Genomic DNA, 16,179 nt, shown 5'->3' on the forward strand with positions numbered 1-16,179 from the left:
CTGAGAGGCTTAGGGTTCCAGAAGGAGACGGCGCCAGGGTGGGTCAGCATGGTCCAGGGGTGGTCATCAGCTTCCCCAGGTGGGGGAACAAGCCTTCTTAGCAATCCCAGACATGATCCAGCTGCTGCTGTAGACCCCACCCCCATTTTAATGGGGACTGGAGTCACCCCAGCATGACAGCTACGTTTTTTGGCCACCTGCCATGTGTCAGGCACCCTGCCAAGTATTTGATCCAAGCGCTGATTTATCATGGTGGAGCCCCCTTCTGGCCACCTCCCTCCTGAAGTTCAGGTGGCTTGAAGCCCAGGCTCCATCCAAGAGAGGGGGCTTGGTTCGCAGGGCTCGCGGGTGGCCTTCAGGTCTAGGGCTGGGGGCCTGGACCACCAGAAACCAAATGCCAAGGTAAGGGCCAGGGCCCCTCTCCCCTGGGCATTACAGGACAACAGCAGCATCCCCCACCTCACCCCTGCAGGAAGGATTAGGACTGAGTCACAGGGCCTGCCGGAACACGATGACACGGGTGCAAAGGTGCTTGGGTGACGGTGGAGGAAGCCACTGAAAGAGGCAGTGACAAGGTGGCCCTGAGAGGTGGGAGGAGCTGGGGTGGAGGCCAAGTTCTAACACTCTCCTGGATGTGTGACCTGAAGTCTCGAGGCCTCCTAGCCTTTATGAAGACGAGATTATTAAAATACAAGAAAGCAATGGGCTGGGCCCAGAGCTCAACCCCCAGTAGCCATCAGCAGATGATGGTCTCTGCTCACAGGTGCATCCCCCCATGTGGCTTCATTTACTCTCAAGTCTAGGCCACCAACAGCTCAGGGTCCCCAAACATACCTGGCGAATGTTCAGACCCCTTCCAGGGGCCAATATTTCTCCAGGCCCTTCCTCCATGGCTGGAGTTTTTATCATTCATGAGGCTAAATATAAATTCTTAATTGTAATAAATTGTAATTATAGCTCCTTTCAACCATAAAACTCAGACACTTTTACTAATCAAGCCCAAACAAAACTACAAAACCATGTGATGAAGGTGGGGTTGTCCAGGCCCCCGTCATTGATGCCAGGGAGTGACTCGGGTCCCCTCTACTTTTCACTCTTTGGACCCTGTGAGACCTGTCACCGTGCGTCCCCCTGTCCCCTTGGGTAAGGAGCACTGACCCCTTGGCTCCGATACAACCCTAGAGTCCTGGGTTCTTTTCTCCTTCCCACTCTTCCAAATGATCCAGGGTTTGCTGAAATTACTTCTTTAAAATGTTCATCAAAATGGAAACCCTGGTCTGAGCCCCCGCCTGCTCAGCCCCCCAGGGCCCCTTCTCTGGGCATCTCACAAGACACGGCTCCAAGCCCAGCCCCCCCATGGCCCACGCGGAGGCCACAGCTGTGACAAAGTGGAGGCACCAGGGTGGGCCGGGGCTCTGATGGCATCTGTGGGCGCAGGGCAGGGACAGACGGGAACGGAAACGGGAACAGCAGGGGCCGAGAAGGCTGCTCAGAGGAAACCACGCTTGAATTGCATCTTGGAGATGAAGGAGATTCGTCAGGCAGGGGGAGGTAATGGAGGGGCTAGAGGGACCAAAGCCTGGAGACCAAGCTCTGCAACGAGTATCTGCAAGAGGATGCATGAGCAGGTGGGGGCCTCCCGGAGAATGACCAGCAAGGGCAGGTCACAGAGGGCTTTGGCCCCAAGCCAGGGAGCTTAGAGCTAAGCGGAGGGTCGGGGGAGCTACAGTGATGCCTGGGCCTTGTGGCTCGGGACGTCCCTCTGGCGGCCACACGGAGGGGAGAGGGGGACGAGGCCGGACCCCGAAGGAGCAGGAACCCGCGCGTCCCCCAACCATTGTGTCAGTGAATCAGGGGCCGCCTGGACGGAGAGGGCGGGGCCACGGCCGGTCAACCCCGCCCCCGCCCGGGCCTCCAGCGGCTGGAGCAGGTGAGGCTGGCCTCGTCCCGCCGCCTCTCCTCTCCCCCATCCCGTGTCACACTTCCTGCAGGGGTGAGGTGGCTCCCCGCCCCTGGCTCCCGCGTGCGCTCTGCGGCCAAGGGAGGCCGCCCGCCAGGCCAGAGGAGTGACGGGGAGCCTCTCCTGGGGGTTCTGTAAACTTAAGTGTTGGCCGCAAGGCAGGCTGTTTGTGGAAATCTGCTGCCCCCTGCAGGAAGATTCCAGAACCACATTCACTCAGGACCCTCAGTCCGGGAAGGAATAAGAACTAACTGCCCCTCTTCCAAACACGAGGGGTAGGCCCCCAGCTCTGGTGGCCGGAGTGGTCTCCGCTGGGCCTGAGGATGTCTCAACACCGCCCTCTGAGGACGACAGGTGCCAAGCCTATCTCACCCACCCTCAGTGACCTTACTCGTTCCACCAGAGCCTGGCAAACTCCGTTTACGCGACTTCTGTAGTTGCGGCTCGCAGAGGGAGAGTAAGCCCGAGAAGGCCGGCTGGTTCAAACCCAGCTCTGTCCCCTTCCTAGACCCATGCCTCCCCGACCGTCCCCCCCGTCCCTATGCCCATCTCCTCTTTTCTTGGCACTTAAGTGACATTTTGTCCTGTTGTTGGGTCTAGGTGTGCCCTGCCAACCCTCAGCTCAGAGGGTGGGGCCCCCCGTCCTGGTTTGCTGAATGTGCGTCCCCAGCTTCCAGAACAGGGCCTGGCCCACGGGAGGCGCTCAAATCTTGGTCAAGGGAAAAACTTTCTCTCTTGTGACTGTCTAGTCCCCACGGCACTGTGAGCTCCCTGCTGGGCCTTCCTACCGGGGTTTAATCTCCTCCTAGAGAGAGCCCTCTTCCTGGGCCCCTCCAGTGAGCTGGGATCCGAGAGGAGCAGCCCTGCTGGTCTTGGAAGGTTCTGGGCTGACGGCTGCTGGGGCCGAATGCTAAGCTGGGGCTGCCCTCTGGGCTGGGCAGGTGCCCTCCTCAGTGTCCCCATCCTCTGCCCTCCCAGCAGGGACTGGTGAACACTGTCTCCCTCTGGGTAGGTCTTAGGGGGCGGTTTACAGGCCTTTAGCTAACACCGCGCTCTCCTGGTAAAACCACGTGAACCCGAGAAGCCAGCTCCTTCGTGTGCAAATGAAGATGCGCAGGCCACCTGCCCAACTGCACACAGGGAGTGGCCGAAGGGAGACAACGCACGCCCTTCCTGCCAGCCCCCTGTAGACCCCCCGGGCCCCCCCAAGGCCACCATGGTGCACAGGGTCAGCGCAGACCACGCTGTAGCAATGACAATCCCCTTTTGGGTCACAAAAAATTTTAAGAAAAAGATACCAAGTGCGAACCCTCCATGGGGCAGCTGGCCCCAAGCAGGGGAATATTTTGCCTGCTTTTGAGGGGGAAAGCCTGCAGGTCGCAGACTCGCCCGTGTTCCCGCACAAAACCAGATCTCATGGCCACACAACCGACCGGGAAACACCCAGCCCTCGAGCCTAAGGAGGGGGGGGTCCCCCAGCACCATGAGGGGCCTGATTTATACAGCACCAAGAGTTTTTATTGGGTCGGGCTCCGTCTCTTCCCCAAGGCAGGGAACAGAACAAATACACAGGCAGGTTGGGAGGCAACGGGCCGAGCGGGATTCCAGCCTCAAGATGTGGCGGGCAGGGCCGGCGCAGGGCGGGCGCTAAGACGGGGCCTCGAAGGTAGACCTGGTGCTGCTCCTTTAAGAGCCACAGGTTAGAATCCCGAGTCCAGACCCGTCTGGCAAACTGCAGGGCCTTATGTTTCAATAAGTGACCTTCTGTTGGTGCTAATTGAGGAGGACTTGCTTTGATGCCAGATGTGCGAGGCCCGCCAGGGAGCAGGGAGGGGGCCGGGGCCTGCTTCTTCCAGTAAAAGGCAGGCTTCTTGGCAGCCATGGGTTTAGAAGCCGCGTTGCTATTGTAAATCATAAGCTGATTATTGCAGCGCTTTAAAGTTTCCCAAAGCGGTTCCAGCCGAGCTGTGAGTTGCAACACGATTGCTAGTTGGTTTATCGAGTTATCAGCAGGAAGAACCCTCGACTCTTGAGTCTTTGACTCAAGAACTCTAGGCGCTACGAATCCCAGCCTCTCCTTCCCGCCCAGACCAGGATGAGCGAGGGCCCCTGCCACCAAGCCTCCGGGGCTGACAGTCACAGGAGCTAACTGAGCAAACACACGGGTTTATTTGGTATCAAGAATTAAGAGCTTTGCAAAGATCAGAGTTTGGTTTTGCAGTCCCCAAAGTACTAGCAAAACCCCTTGGGTCTGGCAAACTCCTCCAACTCCTACTCAGACGGGATCTCCACCCGCGGGCTGTGCCACGCTTCCTCTGTCTGGGCCTCGCAAGGGCTGAGCCTGCCCCTGTGCCAAATTGCTAGAGTTAACATTTGTGTCAATGTTTCCATTATAAAATGCCTTTTTTCCCCCTTCATGAATATATAACCCAACTGTTAAATTACCCTCAAGGCAGTAGGCCGGCAGACACAGTGTTTTCACTTCCTCTGGATAGGGGGCGGTGCGGGACAACACGGGTCTTCAAATGCACCTTCCCGGGCTCCTGGGCTCCATCCCCGGCACCAGCAACGAGGGAAGCTAAGGGAGGCTCTGCTCCATCAGGGGCTGCAGCTCCTCCGGCTCAACCCTCCTCACCCCGCCCGGTGCAGGGACGCGGGCTGAGGACTCCAGCTGCTCGGCTAGGGGCTGTTACCCGCGGCGGGGGCTGCTCAGGGACAATCTCAGAAACCTGCGGTGGTCAGGTCCCCGGCCCAACACCACAGCTGGTGCCGGAAGGAAAAACGATGAGACTTTTAAGAGGCTCCATTTCAGAAGCCAGCAAGCAGTCTGAAGGACCCAGCGGCCAAGGGAAGGCAGGAGCCAGGGGTGCAGCCAGTCAAGAGTTCACGCCGACGCCACGCAACGTAACAGTGTTCGCCCGATTCTAAAAATCCTTAGTAACACTTTTTAATATACAAGAATCAAAAGTACAGCAGTTTTACAATGTAGGAAAATTTAATACATACTATATAAACAACATTATTTACATCAGAAATCACTAGGACAGTGGCATTTTTCACAAATATAAATTAATTACTGTTTAGTCAACAGGTTTTAAAAGTCCACAATTTTACAATAAAGAAAAACCACCCGTTCCCCAAACGTGTGGGGTACGGACGGACTAAAGCAGCCTGGACCCTTGGCCTGGCTCTCTCCGCCCGACACGGCAGCCCTCAAACAAGCCGGAAGACCACTGGCGCTGGGCCCCGGGCCACCGCTCCTGCTGACGAGTGGATTTTGGTCTGTAGGATTCCAGTGTCCCTGTGTGAATTCATAACTGAATCACGTGTGCACCGCACGTCCTGACGCAGCTCTCGGGCATCAGGCTACAATGTCTGCAGCACGATGTGAGAAGTGTTCTGGTTTCCCGTGGAAGGGTTAAAGGAATGACGGGGCCGGGGGGGGGGGGGGGGCGCGCAGGGGCCATCAGATCAGGCTCTGCGGAGGGCCTAGCTGTTTCTCTCCAGTCTCTGAAAAAACCACAGTGCCATGCCTGGACTTTCACGGCATCCTTGTGCAGGGTATTTCTTACTCAGATCTCAGGTGATGCTAACTCCCCACCCTCTTCCTCAACCCCTGCTGTTTCTACCCAATCATTAAATCCTTCAAAGCCAGGCTCTGCACAATACCACCCTCGCCAATTCCTGGGGCAGTTTACCCCATCCACAAGGGAGAGAATTCCTACCTGTGCAAATGTGTTTGTGATAAAAGCATACAATATACTGATTCAGGTCAATGAGGAAATGCCTTTTTCCCAACCCAGTCTTCAAACATACTTCAACACCTAAAATAGTTGCTTTTATGGGGATACTGTAATTTTATAATCAATTTAACACTGATCTGGTGAATATTGCCTTTTGCTACATCATATGGCACTAAAAGTCCTGAATGTAAACAAAAGGAAGTTCCTTTTTCTTCATGATGAGACATCTTTGGGAATAACTCACATCTCCTACCAACTTCAGAGAAAATCACCCTTGCCGAATTTTGAAATTCAGGGCCTCCTGTAAGGGAAGGGTGACGCCGTGCCTCCCAGAGGACACAGCCTGACTTCCCAGGGGAGAGACATGCTGGGGCTCATCCCTCCCCCCCCATCCCAAAGGACCAGGCAAGCCAACCTAGCCTTCCTCTTTGGCCTGGGCAAGGAAGACACAGGGTAGTGTCAGTACTGTCAGCAAGAAGCTAAGCTGGTGGTGGCCAAAGCGGTGACTCTCACAGAGCAGTCACAGTGGGATGACTGTGGCCAGGGGCGCCTATGCATTCCTTTGGGCTGTGCCCCGGGCCTGCTGCCCCACTATGAGCCCACGCTGAGCAACGCTAGTACCATGAGGAGATGAGTAAGGATGGGACAAGGACCACTAAGCTCCCAACACGAGCTGTGAGGACCCAGAGTCTGCTCCGGAACTCACCCCTGGCCAGCCCCAGGATGCTGCGTACAGCAAGCAGCAATGACCCACCAAAGCCATGTGTGCTCCACTGGGGTGCTGGGACTTGAGGATTTCTTAGTAAAGGCATGAATGGTGCTTCCCAGGGTACCAGCAAGTAAGTGATGATCATTTTATGAAGTCCTCACAGGTTAGTTCAGGGAGTTTAACCCTGTGCGTGCCCAATGGGAAGGTTTTCACCAGCTCTGAGCCTGGACACATTTAGGCACGGTGTAGGTTCAAGTCAGTTATTCCATCCAGAAAGGCCTTTGGATACTCAAACAATACTGGTGATATCTAAAATGAATAAAACGGAAGGCCCAGTATCAGAACGAAAGGAGCCTGATGAAGTGGGTGCAACCAACTTGCCTTCTGACTCCGTTCAACCCTGGCAGGACTCTGTCAGCGCAGTCCCCTGTCCTTGGGGGCTTCCTAGTTTGCAAAAACTTTAACTTAGGTTTATACTTTCTTTGATCTCATTCTAAAAAAACACCAGAGTTCAATTCTACTCATGTCCGACTAGCTGTGGGACCCTGTTCCCCACAGGTCACTGAGCTTCACCTGCCCACCCGCCACACGGGGTCAGCAGACGTGTGCCACGCGCCATCTACTTCTTCACGCTGCACGAAGGGAACTAAAGTCACTACGAGGCAGCTGCAGAGACGGAGCGGGCACAACACCCAGAGCCCCCCTCCCCCAGAACCCGCTCCCCACCTGCACCTGGGCACCTGCCAGCAGCAAGCCTCCCCTTCCGCCCTGGGCCCTGGGCTGACACTTCTCATCCCAGGATCAGAAATCCACCAGGGATTCCGAGCCCCTGGCCTCACTGCCCCCACCCTAGCCCCGCTGTCAGCCCACTCTCAACCAAGCTTGAAGACCCACACCAATGCCAGTGCTGCCCCACTCACAGTACTCAGGAGTCTACCAAGCAGGCCCTGGCTTCCCTGGCACCAGGGCGGAGGCAGCCTACTCTGGAGACCAAGCCTCTGAAATATACAGATAGTGTGGGAAAAATTAGTGTTGGTCGGGAAGGGGCCGCTGGGGAAGCTCTTCCCCTCTGTCCTCCGGCAACACAGGTGTCAGGCTGAGGCCCGAGTGTGAGGTTTCTCCCAAGAACACGTCTGAGGAGCGTACCTGCTCCCCTTCAAGTCCCATTGGCGAGACCCATGCCCCGCTCCCCATCAGCAGCATCCGTCACGTCACAGTGAAGCAAATCGTGTGCCGTCCCAGCAGGTCCCGGCAGCCTGCACACACACGCTCCTACCCAGCCCACCGCACCCAGGCTCAGGGTGCACGGACCCCGGCGACAAAATACTCATGACTCTAAGAGCCTGTCTTCCTTCCCTGGGGAAATACAGCCCACGAAGCTGGTACATACACAAAAGTCACCTCTTCCTCCTAGCACCCATCGCAGTGACAGGCCAGAACCAGGCTGGAATGGGATGGGGTGTCAAAGTGCAGGAGTGGCGACCCAAACCCAAGCTGGACCAAGTGAAAGGCCCCCACTCCTTGAAGTGCTCCTTCCGCCGGCAAGCTGACAGCAGCAGCATGTCCAGAAACTCCGCTTGCTGGTCTAGGTAACTGGCTCCTACTGGATCAGACCAAAAATATCCAGGTGCTTAATGACTCTTGCTCTCCCCTTCTTGCCCAGCTGTCCTTTATGTTTTCCGAACATTCCAGTTATAATCTGGGTTGTTTTTCTGTTCTAGTGATCTCTCCAAAGGAGACCTGTGATCCAGGGGTGACTTGGAATCGTGAGGAGACTTCTGAGAAGGGGGCGAGCGAGGGTCTGAGACTGCAGGGTGCAGGGGAGGCAGGGGCTGTTTATACTCCCCCAGTTTGTCTGTGTGGAAAGAGCGGTAATGGTCCGAAGGTCCTTGGCCATGGTAGCCCATAGGGGGGCGGTGGTCAGACATTCGTCGGAAATCCTGCTGGTGGTAATTTTGAGGCCGAAATTCATCGGATCTCCTCCGCTTAGAGTCATGATGGTGCCTGAAACGGAGAGGCAAGGATTAGCTGAAAAGACCAAACCCATCCCTTTCTTCTTCGTCCACTGGCTCTTCCTCATGCACTCATATTCAAGGACACTTCCAAAGAACTCGAGAGTCTACAAATGCTTACATTACTAGGAATTGGGGGGGAAAAAACCCACAGAAGTAGTAACAAAGGGCTATTTTACAGTTATTGGCAAAACACAACCTATGAAATGACATAAGCCTCAAGTCTGCAATGAAACAAGTACAACTTGAATCACTGGTGGCTTTGTAAAGCCGTACTCCCTTCAGGAAAACTGGCAAGATCTACAAACGTTTTCACATTCTTTAACCTGGCCCAGGAGAAAAAGAGCCACGGAAATTATTTGAGAAGTTATTAGTAACAGTAAAAGCCACAATCAACCCAGTCAACAATAAATGAAAGGTTAATTAAATTATTTTAAAAATTGACTCAATATGTGAAGAATATTAAAATTTTTAATTAGCACCACAGTAAACTGCTTGTTATCCTATTAGAAAAAAATTGGTACTAATCAACAACAAAAAGACAAACAACCCAATTCCAAAAATGGGCAAAGGACACGAACATTTCTCCAAAGATCTACAAATGGCCACTAAGCACATGAAAAGAAGTTGAACATCTTTAACAAAACAAATCAAACACACACACACACAGAAGGTACCCGTTGGCAAAGAAGTGGGAAAATGGCAACTCTGGTACATTGCTAGTAGGAGGATAAAATGTTTCAGCCACTGTGGAGAAGTCAAACACAGAACTCCCATATAACTAAAAATTCCCTCCTAGGCATATACCCAAAATAACTGAAACAGGTATTCAAACAAATACTTTTACACCCGTGTTCGCAGAGCACTGTTTACAAGAGCCAAAGGTGGAAACAATTTGAATGTCCATCAATGAATAGATAAAAAATACACTACAATGGAGTATTATTCAGCCACGAAAAGAAACGAAGTACCAGCATGTGCTACAATGTGGATGAGACTCAAATATGATGCTACATGTTCAAAGAATCCAGCCACAAAAGACCACATCTTGTATGATTCCACTTATACAAAATATCCAAGGGAAGTAAATCCATAAAAACAAAATACAGATTGGTAACAATCAGGAGCTGAGGAGACAGCAGAATGGAGTGAATGCTTAATGGTTATGGAGGTGTTCTTTGGGGTGGTGTTTGGAACTTGAGACCGAGATGGTTGCACAACATTGTGGATGTATTAAATGTCACTGAATTGTTCCCTTTAAAATAGTTAATTCATATTATGTGAATTTCCCTTCATTAAATGAGAGAGAGAGAGAGAGAGAAAGAGGGGACAAAATGTATAGAACAATGGTTTTCAAGACACCAGATGTCAGGTAAACAAAGAACAGTGATTCCCTGAGGGATGGAAAGCAAATGAGACGAAGCTCATAATAAACCCCGCACTGCCTTGAGACAGTTTCCAGGCCTCAGCACAGGGGTAGGGAGACTTCCAGAATTAGCAGGCAGGGGCAGAACCAAGGCAGCTGGAGTTCAAGAGGATGGAACGCAAAAGAGAATTCTGCACACAGAAAGAAGTTCAAAGACCTGCAAACGGTTTCCCTTGGGGATTCGGTGAACACCGTTTAGGGTGTGCATGTGAAGAAACTACCCAAGGCCAGGAAATAACCACCCGGAAGGTTGGCGGCGCAAGTGCCCTGTTCTCACCAGCTATACCAGAAAACCTCAAGTTTCAAGGGACATCAGTAGAGTACCATGAAGCGTCCCTGCCTCAGTGGTGGGAAAAATTAGCCCTTGCCAGAGAGCAGCTCCCATTCTGCCCAAAGAATCTGAACAGCAAGACCTGAAAGGGTCGAACCGTTTGCAAGTAACCTGTGTCTCACAACAAAGCTCCAGAATATTTATAGGAATACAAAATACTTGGCACTCGGTGAGGCATCTAATCAAAAATTACCAGGCATGGAGAAAACCAGGAAACTAAGACCATAATGAGGAAATAAGCTAATCAACTGAAACTGACCCAAATGGTAGAACTAGCCAACAAGGATAAAACTATTTATAAGCTGTATTCCAGATTTCAAAAGGTTAGAGAAAGACTTAATTTGGGGGGAAAAAAATGCCCAAATACAACTTCTAGAAATAAAACTCCAATGTATGAAATGCAAAACATATCAGAGGGGCCTCAAGGCAGGTTGACATTGAAAAATAAATCTCAGTGAACTTGTAGACACAGCAATAGAAACTATCCAACGGAGACAGAGAGAAAACAAAATTTAAAAAAAAAACAAACAGCCATCAGTGAGCTGGGAGACCAATACAAACAGCCGAATTATAGGTGTAATTAGAATCTCCAAAAGAGGTGAGAAAGAGACCAGAAGAAATAATGGTAAAAAAATATTCCTAATTTGGTAAGATAAACCCACAGATCCAAGAAGCTCAACACTTCCCAAGCAAAACAAACACGAGGAAAAATACAGCAAGGTGCACTATACTCACTGATAGAAACTAGGAATAAAGGAATAAAAATGTTATGTAAAGAGAAACAAAGATAGAGATGACAGATTTTTTTCATCAGAAACAGTTCAAGTTGACAGAAGAGGAACATCTTTAAGGTGCTGAAAGTATTCATCTAGAATTTATGCCCAGCAAAGGTATCTTTCATACATGAACGCCAACTAAGGACTTTCTCAGACAGAGAAATGCTGAATTTATCACCAGCAGACCCACAGTAAAATGACAGTCCTTCAGGCAAGAAAAAAAGTGATACTGAACGGAAATACAGATCTAGACAAAGAAATACAGGGCAAATGCCCACTGGAGCCTGACTAGACGATACGGAAGGGTGGGAGGTGAGGGGGACACAGACCCCTCCTAAAGGAGACAGCGGCTACTCAGCTAGAGCCACTGTGCTAATGTGTTACCAGATGCTCCAAAAAAAAGGAGATGTTTATACAAAACTTTCTAAATTTAAATGCAAGCCCAAAGCATGTCGTTAGCCTAAGGAAAACCAAAGCTGCTGTGAGGTTAAAATACAGTCAAGTCCTAAAATTAGGAAGAATAAATAAAACCTCTTCAGCCCTTCCCACAGCTATTCTCACAGGTTACAATGCTAACTGGCTCATAATGGTCTTGTACAGCTGTAGCCAGGGTACGACTTCAAAAAGCCCTCTACCCCTAAACTGTGCGGTCATGGCAGACAAGGACCACGGGCTGGGACCCATCTCAGGATCCTGCTGAGAGGTGCACACCAAGCTTAATAATTTGGTTGCAGACTCTAGTATTTTAAGGTTACTGCTTCTCTACATTTCCTCAGAGGAAGACAGAAAACCTTTCCTGAAACTACAGATGGCTCCCTATGACCCAAAGGACACAACTTAAGACCTATAACTTGGCATTCAACCCCTTACTAGCCAAAGTGTTCATCTTCTGGGCTTCCCTCTTTGGGTGCCAACCCTTGGCCTGGGCCCATGATACCTATTCCACCTGTTCCATTTCTGTCCCCTTAGCAGGCTCTTCAGAGCCCAAAGCAAGAATCAGCAACCTCTCCTCTTCCTCAGCCCCCAGGAAAAACCACAAAAACCTCTACTTTCAATATCCACTCAGCACACAGTGTCAGCTGCCTGCACCAGGATTCCTCCCCAATACCCTGAGGATGCCCTGACAGCAACAACGTCAGCTCAGACTGGGGACCATGCCTGGCACACGAGGAGACGTTCAATGCACATTTAATTAGACGTGAATGCGTACGTTGTCTCTCCCCCTCCAAGAGTAAAACTCCTGGCAGAGATCAGCGCCTGGTGTCTCAGGACCTCCGGCCTACCTGTCATAGTAATCTCTGTGCCCCCTGTGGTCGCGGTCACTGCTGTACTGGTCATAAGGTCTCTTCCTGGACAGGCTGTTGGGCCTGTAGCTCCCCGAGCGGTGGGCGTCCACGTGTCGCCGGTCCCCGTAATGGTGCTCCTTGTACCAGTGCTGCTCGTACTGATGGTGCCTGTCACCGCCCCACGGAGCATTGCTGCCTCCACCATAGCTGAACTTTCTTTCCCTCTGCCAGTCTCCTCGATCTGCAGGAAAAGGAAGAACAGTTTCACGACCACAAATGGCTGAATTTCACAACCACGGAAGTTTAAACTCAAAGGCTGACCCGTGTTACAGAGATAGACACTGTTTCCTCCTTCACAGCCTCTCTGCTGCTGGGAAACACACCAGTACTGAGTCCCAACATCCTCTCCCTCAAATTTTAAGGCAAAAGAAAGTTCATGGCCTTTCTCTTAGGAAGTCCTACGAACTATGGCTTTTTATTCTCCAAGCCTCTATACCTTCCAATCTGGGGCAGACCCTTAAAATGAGATTTCACTCAAAAAAACAAAACCAAACATTAATTCAGAGAACAGAACTTGCTGAGTTTCACAGCTGCGAGGTAGCAGCTTCTGTTTACATGTCAAAAGTTTATTTACCTGCTAGTACCATAAGCTGTGCCTGGTCTCGGAAAATATTTCCAGACTAGACATACTGATTGTATTACTCTTTCCCAGCCCACACCAAAGAGATGAACCTCCTCCTGTAAAAAGTAATTCCTTTCACTCTGGATTTGGATCAGTATGCTACCTCTCAAGGACAGGGCCAATCTGAAATGTTTTTGCTTCTTCAGCCTCCCTTTTCCCCTGAGAAGAATCACACTTATTTGGTCAGAAAACGTAGTGAACACACAAAAGTCCAGGAATGGAGGCTACAGTGGGCTCAAGTGTGACCCCAAAAAGATAGGTCCATTTAGAACCTGTAAGTGTGACTTTACTTGAAAATAGGGTCTTTGCAGATGTAATTAAGGATTTCAAGATGAGATCATCTTGGATTTAGATTGGGCCCTGGATCCAATGACAGACACTCTTCTAAGAGAAAGGCAGAGGGAGGTCTGAGACAGACACAGGGAGGAAGGCCATGCACTGATGGAGCCAGAAACGGGGACGACACAGCCACCAGTCAAGGGGCACCAAGGAGAGCAGGCAGGCACTACACAGCAGGACAAGGGCTGGGAACAGATTCTCCCTCACGTCTTCCAGGAAGAAACAACCCGACTGACACCCTGGCTTCAGACTTCTGGCCTCCGGAAGTGTGAAAGAATACATTTCTGTTGCTCTAAGCCACCCAGTTCGTGGTTCTTTGTTACAGGCAGCCTTAGGCTTAACCAGAAGGAACTATGTGGCCTCACAGGAAATCCATCTTCTATCTACAACTACGCTAACACCAAAAAGAAGCCACCAGAGAGATGTCTCTCTACTCATTTTGCTGGTCTTCTAAGCATTTTTGTATAGAGTCACAGAATAACACCCTGAAGGAACCTGTGCAGCTTAGAATCTGACACCACTGAAGTAACATGCAGTCAACCAGCAGCTTCAAGTCACTGTGATCCACGGTGGGTCAGGCCAGAGAACCAACAAGTTAAAAACGTTGACTACTCAGCCTAATAACTTAATGGACAACAACAAAAAAAGAAGACACCTTCACAAAATGAAAACAAATCACTTGAAGATGGCTTCAAACTGAATGGAAAGTAATATTTCAAACACGGTGTCAGTGTCTGCGGGATAGTGGAGATGCTTACAACTCCAGCCAAGCCATTTATTTCCAGAGAAACCAAACAGTGCTTTTCTTTCTTCTTGAACCCGCCATGAGGTAGGTCGCTGGTTAGGAAGTACTGAGCTATTAAGGAGATGGGTGAGAATCCAAGACTTAAATAAAAGACTACAGTGAGTGGACTAAGAAAAGTTCTTTCAAAGCATCAGAATATAAATTCAGTGACGTCACATGAATAACATAAAACCAGTCTGAACCCAGGGAAAAGTCAGGACAAATACAATTAGACCTACAAACATGGAAACACTGCCCAATCATCTTTACAGTAATTACCTTTTTCCCTGTCAATCAAATGGTGATCAATTAATTCTGAACTACTTAGATTTTTAAGATTGGAAGACATGGAACTTTTGCTTCCAGGTAGTTTAGAGCAGTTTGTAGCAGAATTACATTCCTCCAAGAACAGTAAAAAGGCCACGTAAACAAAACTTACCTGTTGGAAGACATCAAAGATCAGCCAGAGCTATGAGGCCTAGAAGGAGTAAGACTCCAAAGAGCAGAAAAGCTCACAGAGGGAAGAGGTGACTGCCGAAGCCACTGCAGGCAGGGAGGGCTGTGATTCTGAGCACAGGTGAGAGGCTGAGTATCTGAGCTGCTCCCAGCACAGGACTAGAGACACCAGCAGAGCCTTCAGAGGCCCTTCTAGGCTAGAGGGTCATGGCAGAAACGCACAACCAACCTTCCCTTAGGACATGTGCTGAGTCTGCAGGGAGCAGAAGGCTAAAAACCTAAACTGGAACCCTCGGAACAGCAGATCAGCCTGGGGCAGTCTCACGGTGCTGAGAACACCAAGATCGAAGCTTAGAGCCTGCGGAAGGGGAGGGGGCAGAGAATGGCCCCTGCTGAGCACTGGAAAGAGCTAAGCTCCAGGAACAGGGGACCAGCAGCAGACTAGATCAGAATGATCGCCTCACACTCTATGTGCCCAGGGGAGGAAAGAATGAATCCGCTCTGGGGAAAAGCAACATCACCTGGAGCTTGCACAATTTCTAAAACATAGGTTCCCCTTTTTATCTTTTTTTTGAAGATTTTATTTGAGAGAGAGAGACAGAGCAAGAGAGGTAGGGAGGAGTAGAGGGAGGTGGGCTTGATCCCAGGACCAACTGAGCCACCAGGCATCCCGTAGATTTCTCCCATTTAATCAAAAATAACTAGGCATAAAAGACAGTACTGTAGGACTGAAAACCAAGAGAAATAAAACATACAACAGACAATGACGCACAATAATTCAGATACTGGAATCAGCAGGTTAAAATTTTTAAATAACTATAATTCTTATGTTCAAAAAAAGAGGAAAATATGGAGAAAATCAAGTTTTCTAAAAGCCTGAGAATTTTACAAGACTGAAATGTATTTTTCAAAACAATCAAATGGAAATCCTAGAACTGAAGTTTAGAAAGAAATTAACACTTCATTCTAATTATTATGGAATACACGACCCTTTGCAAAATCCTACACTATGATTTCTATATATTCCATATACTTTTAGCTTTGATTCTATATACTTTTTTCCCTTTCTTCTTACTTGTATCTTTAAAATCCATGCTCAGTATAACCAGTAAAGCAACAGATGGAGAAATTATTAACTTCCTACAATCAGCCCTCCATTCCCAGCATCCTGAGGTCACTGGTACTGGGTGTGTTTTCACATCTTTCTCTACACTTATTAAACATATACTATGGAAAACAGTTTGGTGGTTCCTCAAAAAATTAAATTAGAATTACCATATAACTCAGCAATTCCACTGCCAGGAATATACCCGAAAGAGCTGAAAACAGGTCCTCAAATACGTATTACACACAGATTTTTCACAGCAGTACTATTCACAATAGCCAAAAAGTAGAAACATCCTAAATGTCCATTAACCCATGGATGGATGACTGTGACCTGTATCCATACAAATCAGCCACAAAAAGGAATGAAGTACTCACACACGTTACAATGTAGATACACCTTGGAAATATTATGCCAAATGAAAGAAATCAGACACATATAGTATGATTCCATTAACAGGCAGTGTCCCAAACACATGAATCCAGACAGACAGAATACACACTGGGGCTGCAGGCAGGGGATGGAGAGAAACGGCCCCACAGATGTGGGATTTCCATTTGGATTTCCATT

The 16,179-nt window shown here is 49.7% G+C and overlaps 1 protein-coding gene across 3 annotated transcripts in view; it reads right to left on the reverse strand.

Annotated features, from left to right (window-relative positions):
• Window positions 1–4,872: 4,872 nt before the first annotated feature.
• The window catches only part of CHD2 (chromodomain helicase DNA binding protein 2), a 117,835-nt gene continuing 106,528 nt past the window's right edge, over window positions 4,873–16,179 (reverse strand). For 2 of the 3 annotated variants that reach the window (XM_035727930.1, XM_027569805.2), the window contains 2 exons: window positions 12,241–12,484; window positions 8,083–8,416 (listed from right to left, as the gene is read on the reverse strand). In XM_035727930.1, coding sequence (XP_035583823.1) covers window positions 8,083–8,416; window positions 12,241–12,484 — 578 coding nt within the window. Of the gene's footprint in view, window positions 8,417–12,240; window positions 12,485–16,179 lie in introns of all 3 variants that reach the window. The other variant, XM_027569799.2, reaches the window with a different exon arrangement.

The sequence above is a fragment of the Zalophus californianus genome, chromosome 6 (genome assembly GCF_009762305.2).
Source record: "Zalophus californianus isolate mZalCal1 chromosome 6, mZalCal1.pri.v2, whole genome shotgun sequence".
Classification (NCBI taxonomy): domain Eukaryota; kingdom Metazoa; phylum Chordata; class Mammalia; order Carnivora; family Otariidae; genus Zalophus; species Zalophus californianus.